General features: G+C 42.1%; 1 protein-coding gene across 3 annotated transcripts in view; it reads right to left on the bottom strand.

Annotated features, from left to right (window-relative positions):
* The window catches only part of LOC308080143 (semaphorin-5B-like), a 102,932-nt gene that overhangs the window by 53,848 nt on the left and 40,646 nt on the right, over positions 1-8,438 (bottom strand). For all 3 annotated transcript variants that reach the window (XR_013932675.1, XM_080421912.1, XM_080421913.1), the window contains exons 5-6: positions 1,659-1,721; positions 1,267-1,365 (exon numbers count right to left, since the gene is read on the bottom strand). Coding sequence is in view for 2 of the 3 variants with exons in the window: in XM_080421912.1 (XP_080278038.1) it covers positions 1,267-1,365; positions 1,659-1,721 (162 nt within the window). In the remaining variant the exon portion in view is untranslated. The remainder of the gene's footprint in view (positions 1-1,266; positions 1,366-1,658; positions 1,722-8,438) is intronic.

The following is an 8,438-nucleotide window of genomic DNA, read 5'->3' on the forward strand; positions in this document are numbered from 1 at the left end:
ATAATGAACTGCTTACAAAAAAAAAAAAATCGCTCTAATCAGTAACATGTAGGTGATACGTATGTCTATCAAATGTGGTTTTATTGAAAGGCAATCAAAGGCTAGAGCCTATAAAGTAAACGACGGGCATATGTGTCCTATGTTAAAGCCCCTCAGTGCTGCAGCGAGAGGAGCAGTGTTGCCAGAATTTGCGAGAGGAATAAGCAACCAGGTCTATGAAAACAAGCCCAAAAGAAGTGACTATAATAGGTCACATAGGCACTTCAAACCTATATATGTCGCCCATTAAACAATGTGCATATTTATATATGTTGGCTATTTGAAAACAGCCAATCTACAAGCTCACAACCGCAACTACCATTATTTACAAGCAACTTTACAGACAAACAAGCCCAATGTGGCTTATAATAAGTAGACCTGGTAACACTGCAAAGAGGGAGAGAGGAGAGCGTAAGATTGCATTGGGATAATGGCTTGCGAAGTCTTCTTTTAAAGGCAATGGCATCTGGCACGGTGATTGGTTTTATTATTGTAACGCCCAAACCACACCTATGCATAATGTAACAGGTAGTGTCGGTGTTTTACGGGTAAGGCAGGTGTCCCAAAATAGCAACCTTTGCACGGGAACGCCCCTTGCGCACTCCTAAATCCTCAAATAGTGGGTTTAGCTGTATGGTCCTGAATAGGGGCCCCCATCTACTACTTTTTTTAGAGACTGGCCACACCTCCAATTCATCTGTCTATTCAAACCTGTCCATTCAACTGTGCGGAGGAAGGGTGGGGGAGTGTGGGGGCGTCTTTTGTATTCTACGCCCACTTCCCGGTGATTTGACAAACACTTGATTTCCGAAGTCATTCATCATGTGTTCATGTATTGAATTCACTTCAGGAAAAGAAAAGAGAATAAAAGGGTGATGCGAGTGTTACTTCACTTCTGACCAATGGAATTGAGAGCTGCTTTGGTGGCAAGAGTGAAAGTCACATAACGGGGAAAAGGTGCAGGCTCCCACACAAAAACGTACTTGAGCAAAGCTATGAAACCTATTCCCCAACCCTGTGTTTTACCCTGCTGTAGTTTTTAACCTGAAGTGGAAAACTACTAAATTAGCCTAGCGTTTGATGTCCCTTTAACAACAGGACAAGATAACACTTATGCCATATCACAACATTACGAAATCCAAAATATCGATATCAAGTCTCACATCATGATATCGATGTAATATCAATATATTGCCCAACCCCAACAGACAGTGCACTGCAACAAACCTGTCTCGTGGTGCAGACCGGGGTGAAGGCATTGGTCCCGCAGGTGAACAGTTTCTTGCCATTGATCAACAGGACGCGTATGTAGTTCTGACAGTCTTCCTGTGGGCGTGAAGAAGGAAGTCAGCACACATACGCCATTACTCACTACCCATGACATAAGATACCCCAATATCCCTTACCGGGACTTGGACTCAGGCACATACAGTAGTGAATCTTAAGTGTGTGTGCGTGTGTGTGTGCGTGTGTGTGCGTGCGTGCGTGCGTGCGTGTGGGGTGAGCTGCATGTTTGTGCTAAGGGCTTAAAATGAAAAGGAAAGTAAGGGAGGGAGGGTCTTACCAACTCATTATCATTACACACATGTTACACACATGCCTGCACCAAAATAACGTACCTCAGTTTTCCCTTTGGCCTGACACAAGCTCTTGGTGAAGTCACTAGGGGTCCATTCTGTTGCCTGGGAATGAGAGCGACATTCACAGTCAATGTTCAATGCTTTATTGCCACAGCAGGAAATTGCTTGATATCTGAACAAGGTGTCATTACAAAAACACAGAAATATCACTCCGTAGATATCTGAAGGATATGATATACTACTTTAGAACACGTAAACCACATAAAGCACAAGCAATCATAATCCAAAATCCCAGTGTGAATACAGAGGCAGCGATCGACAAAGGAAACGTGGAGACTTTTGTCCTCATAGCCGGCTTATTCCCTGTAAGCACAGGGGGATTTAACAATAAATGCCTGCGAGCTTGAAAAAACTACACAAACACAGCTACGGTATACGGATGAACAGTGTTTTCACGAGACAACGTCATCTGTTTAGTTGTCACACAGCATCACATACTCATAATGGGGATTCTATATACCCTTAGCTCCATTAGCAAGTTATCTACCTTTTGATTCAGAATAGTATAGTATGGTATAGTATACAGTCGTATAGTAGAGTAAAACATAAACCCTGCAGTATATACTTTGTTGACCCCGCAGGTCCTTGGCCCCCTCCTTTTTTCCCATTACAGAAAACCTCTTTGCCGAAAATAGCTTGTAGAGCTGAATATTCGCCTATCATGACATGCCCAGAATATGGGCGCTATAGGGTTCAAGTGGTGGTCACCTGCCACTCTTGCAAAAACTGCATGGGGGCCTCGGTACTGTAAGGCATCACAGATAAAGATGTCACGCCAGTGACATATGCAGTATATTATATCAGATTGCAAGAAAATACAGCAATGTCATTATTCATAGTACCAGCCCTGGGGGCGTAGCTGCAGGGGATTTATGGAGAGTGTTTTTTAAGTTTGTTAAGCAGCACAGCTCAGTGTTCCTTTCTATGCCGTCCTTCCTGTGTGCACGTTGTATCACAGCTGCAGCAGAGGTTTAACATGCACTGTGGGACTCATAAACGCCCCGTGCAGTCCCCACCCCACGGTGAAATACGGCCGAGTGGCGACGCAATAACGATCTCGCAGACTGAGATCATAAACAGGGGGAAAAAAAATCAAGTGGGAAATCTGGATCAGCGAATTCGTCGGAAGAGCACTTCAACATAGAAGGGTGAAGGGGGGATCACCACTCTGGGAGAGCAGAACAATCCAAAATGCAGGATACGCGTTACAGAACCATAAAACCGTGACAATGTAGATCCGGACGGCTCATCTTTACTTCAGAAGAGCTATTTCTTTGCACTCAGTGAGCTTAATGTGATGCAAACCTAGGCAAAGTCACAGTAACATGGGGGAAATATTGAAACATCTAAAAGTGTATGAATAACAACTACCTTTATCTTAGCAGAACTAATGGCTTTGGTCCTTAATGCTGGCATAGCCACTGTCCTGAATCTGAACCGGAATCTGTGAATCAAGAGGAAAAGTCTCCAGTCCAGTCCAGTAAGCGATAATGGAAGTGATACTCTGTGCTCGGTGCTAATTACAAAAGGCATTGAAGCTTGAAGAAGGTCCATTTATTAATTTTTCAGTGTGTGGGTATTTCTTCCAGTCATTTCTTTAATCTGCAGCTGAACCCAGTTGGGGTTAGATGTACACATCAGCTCACCTGATTCAACCCATTAAGACCTGCAGGCCGATTTCACAAATGCCTTCTAAATCAGTGGTTCTAAAACTTTCAAGATTTTTCTAAAATGTTCAAAAATAGCAGATGTACAAGCTTGCAGTGCGGCACAAAGTGAGCTTGTATATCTGCTATTTTTGAATAGCCAACGCAAAAATCTAAAATGACTCAGATGCTTTCCCTGTTTTAATAGGTTAATGGATCTGGTATTTGGTAACGCCATGAAAGGTGCCAAGAATTCATCCTGGCATTGGTCATGATTCACTCATAATCTCAGTACTTTTGCTACAATCACCAATATGTTAATTCCTGACCGATGAAGTGTTTGTCAGTGTGCTTAAAGGGCTTGATATACTTTTGTTGCATGCAGTGTTGCACTCCGAAAATAGCAGATCTACAAGCTCACAACACCGTGCAGCACGACACGTTATAGGAGCTTGTAGATTTTTGGTGTACAACACCCCCGCTCACAACTAAGTACTGTACGACCCAAGCTTTACAAATCAGTGGTTCTCAAGTGGGGTCCAGGGACGCTCATGGGTTCCTTATGGGGGTTCCAAATGGCCCCTTCCAGGTCTGTAACTCTCAAGTGTACAAATTGAACCAGATGGATCCATGTGTACACTCTCAAGAGTTATGCGGGTCCTTGAAATGTATAGGTTTGAGAACCACTGAGAACCACTGCTCTATGTAAAGCATGCACACCTCACCATGAAGTGAACCTATCTAAAATGTAATTTCGCTCCACAATGCCCTATTGTCCTGCAAGGACACAACAAGACATCTGTAAACTCACCCCAGAGATTTTTTTAATCTCTTTGTGTTTTTTGTGTTCTTTTTTTTTTTACAGTTGTTTAGTTGCATCTTTTTATAATTGTATGCTTGTTATGTGAACGTGCGGATTCAGCCCGGTACAATGCATACTGCTTTGTCTGGTTGTTAATACAAAAACAAATTCTAAAACTTCAGGGTTTCAAAAACCCTGAAGTTGGGAAAGTTCCAATTACGCTATTCCGTGGTTTCCCCGGCAACCGTGGCCAAAAGGAATAAAAGCCTTGTTTGTAAAGCCTAGTTTGCGGGACAAAAAAAATGAATGGCGGAAAATGAAAACCCCAATTTCTACTGTGTCACAATGGCACCGTGCACCGTTGTGAGCAGTTGATTAAACAGGGGTCGGCCCGCGGACGTGTCTTTAAGGTCAGCCCCCGCTGTGATTGGAGACAAATTGCTTTCAAAAGTGCTCAATGGAGAAACCGTGGCGATAGAGCTCCTCCCCCTGCCAAGGATGTCTATTCACAAAAACACTGACGGATGGCCAGGGATGGAAGAAGTACTCCAATGCCTTTTACTTAAAAGTATTTACTTAAAACTTTAACTTTCCTCTTCTACCCCGGATTTGAACCCCGTTTCCTGCGCAAGTGCTGATTTTTTTTTACCATTGAGCTAATAGAGCCTGCCTGCTTGCTCAGGGGATAAATTGAATCTAGACCATCGGGTCAAAATTCGTGTCAGATCCTGTGTGAGACATGACCTTTGATACAATCTAAATGTCTCAATAGAAGAGCAGGGAGACAATATACAACCACCCCAATTGTATAAATGATATTGTCCTAAAATACTCTACCATATAGATTGGACAAAATTACATTTGATTAATTACAAAAAGTTACATGGTGCCGCTTTAAGTAAAAGTAGCAATACCACAATGTAGAAATAATTAGTTATTTAGTAAATGTCCTGTATTAAAAATGTACCTTGAGTAAAAGTACAAAAGTATTGGCATCAAAATATATTTAAATTATGCAGAAAAATCATTAGAAAATAGCAGATCTCCCAGTAGATCAGCTATTTGTAGATGCAACATTTTTTGAATAGCTGAAGTAATTGGTTAATGTATGTTTTGTAATAATAATCTTAATCTCCAAAGTAACATAATTGTAGTGGAGTAATAAGTACAATGTTTGCCACTGAGATGTAGTGGAGTAGAAGTATAAAGAATTGAAAAATGGCAATAATCAAGGAAAGTTAAAGGATCTCAAAATTTTACTTGAGAAAATGTACCATCAATGTGGATGAGTGCTGTGAGACTGAATTGACGAATATGTTCCCTGATGTAGAGACGAGCAAATTAAATGTCTTGTAAAAAGGGAGATTGGAATGACTGTTCTGTAGTTTTGCTTCATTTATTGCTTGGGGGGTTGACAGGCAATGTCCTGTTTTGAATTTACGGGAGACCCAAGTTGATTCTCCACTCTACGGATAGACACAATTATGTGTACTGTATGCAAGTCTAACCACCTGGATTCGAACCATGGTCTCCCGCATGACCCCTGGCCAAGGTGGATATTAGGCTTATGGGCTACAGGCAGGGCTATTCTGCTACACAAGCACATCCGCATCCACAGCACTACTGTAATTATATTTTCTTTCTCACTCTCTGTTTTTCTGCCTCCTCCCCCTCCACACACACACACACATACACACACACCCTCCTCCCCTTGGGTCACTCTTAATGATGCCATGCCACCAAAGTTCGCAGCTCAGAAATATACTTGTAAGTGCTAACACCCCACCACGCACGCACGCACGCACGCACGCACGCACGCACGCACGCACGCACGCACGCACGCACGCACGCACGCACGCACGCACGCACGCACGCACACACACACACACACACACACACACACACACACACACACACACACACACACACACACACACACACACACACACACACACACACACACACACACACACACACACACACACACACACACACACACACACACACACACACACACACACACACACACACACACACACACACACACACACACACACACACACACAATGACATGAGTCTTGGGTGCTGCTCAATGGCAGGGTTCATTGTTGTCAGGTTGGTGCACTTCAACACTGCTTCCGAAAGACTTCTGCTAACAATTCCATGAGCATCCTTTTCGAGCAAGACGTTCACGGACGATTTTGCAGAGAGGAAAATAATCAGCTCTCTCAAATTGTTTTCTTTTATTTACTGTCTTCCTATCTTTTCATACAGGACTTTCTTTTCTTTTTGCAGACACATTGCTAAAAGCAAATGACATTTCCGTGGAGGAAATAGCTCTCCTATTGACAGCATTTGAATAACTGCACTTTCTATATCTTTGAACATTTCAAAGTGTGACTAATCCTTAGTACAAGCAAGCAAACTTTCCAAAAACTCTATACACTGCCATTTGAGTCCTGTGCAAGTTCTACATTTGGTATCCCAAGTCCACAGATAAAAGTAGGCCATAAGTGCCCTACTCTACTTGTACTTCACCAAGTTCACTTCTCTGAGGGACTCAATGGTGCTTAATGCTGTCATATAATCCACTGGTTCTCAACCTGAGGTCCAGGGACCCCCAGGGGTACGTGAGGGGGTTCCAGGGGGTCCTCAGCTAAAAGATTGATAGTTGATATTTTTAGGTATTTTTACTCTACTTGAGTATTTCCATTTTTCAATATACTACTGCTACCACTACATCTCTTAGTTACTTTCTAGATGTACATTATTATTACAACCTTTACATTAAACAATTAAGGCCTATTTAATACTTTTGAAAAATGTAAATACAGTACTTTGGTGCACTAAGTATATTTTGATGCCAATACATTTGTATTTTTCCTCAAGTAAATTTGAATACAGGCCTTTTACTTATAACAGAGTATATCTATATTGTGGTATTGATACTTTTACCTACTTACTGTAGGAGAATAATAATGCTGCCAAGGCAGAGAGATGCCAAGGTGTGGAATGCACATCGACTAAATTATCAGTAAGTGGTTTAACGTCTGCATGGTTGCTCTGAAAATGAGAAAGCCAACATTTGCAAAAGTTACAGTAACCCTTGCAAAAATGACTGTTGAGGAAAGAAAAAAGGAAAAAAGAAAACTATTTTACATTATGCCTGTGAAATACTAACAATCCAATCATTATTCACCTGAATAATTCAGGCAAAGATGCAAAACAAGGGGAGGGATAGAACTCAAGACACAGGTACAGAAAATTATGGTATGCTTCATTCTATTTCAATGAATTTTATCTAAACTTATTCAGACAGAGATGCAGGACTGGAGAGGAAAAGTCGGGATAGAGGGGACAGGAGAGGGGGGTAGGAGAAGGAGAGGAGAAGGAGAGGAGAAGGAGAGGAGAGGAGAGGAGAGGAGAGGAGAGGAGAGGAGAGGAGAGGAGAGGAGAGGAGAGGAGAGGAGAGAGATCTCGTTCCTGTGTGATGTTAGCACACGCAAACAGCAGGCCAGCCCAGTAAACTGGTTGGTTTGTTGACACTGCTGCCCCACTAGCCTTTTATGGCGCTTTCCCGCTATGGCTCTTTTAAAGACTAACTCACACAGACTACACCCACCTCCTTCACTCTCCTTCAAACCCTCGCTCTCAGTGCATAATCTTGAAGCTTACAATAATTTGACACAAAATTGCTGATTTAAAGAAATATGTTTTATTAGCCATAAAGCTATTATTACATTTGTTGCTTCAATAGTTGCTGTGTAATACTTTATGCAGGATAATGCACAGTGAGCTGGTCATTATTTTAAATTAAATTTTTGTCCTTATATTTTGCTGCTGAATCCTTCTCTCTTCTACTGTAGTTTGGCATTTATCCTGTAACCTGGCCATTGACATTCCCTTCAGGAGGACGTCGATAAAGATCGATCTCATACAACCATGCGCACTTGCAACAGTCACTTTCTCTCCTCAACCCCTGTTCATCGTCTCTCTTTCTCTCCCCCTTTCTCTTCCCTTGTACTCTCTTTGCTGCATCCCCACAATTAGCCCCATTTTCACAGTGCTCCTGAGTTGTGCAACCCCCCACAACTTCTGGAAGACCTCCCACCCTACTGATCTCTCCAGGCAATAGTTAATTAGATTGTTACTGTAGAGATGGCCCTGTGTTTTACAAAGGTGACAGAACAACAGACACACAAATAACATACATTTAATTTAACAGGTACATTTTTTACAGTTTCTGAGATAAATTATACAGCACTCAGGAATTCACTACATGTCATTGGCAGCTAAAACACACGAATGCAA

The sequence above is a fragment of the Gymnoscopelus braueri genome (genome assembly GCF_963280865.1).
Source record: "Gymnoscopelus braueri genome assembly, chromosome: 24".
Taxonomy (NCBI): domain Eukaryota; kingdom Metazoa; phylum Chordata; class Actinopteri; order Myctophiformes; family Myctophidae; genus Gymnoscopelus; species Gymnoscopelus braueri.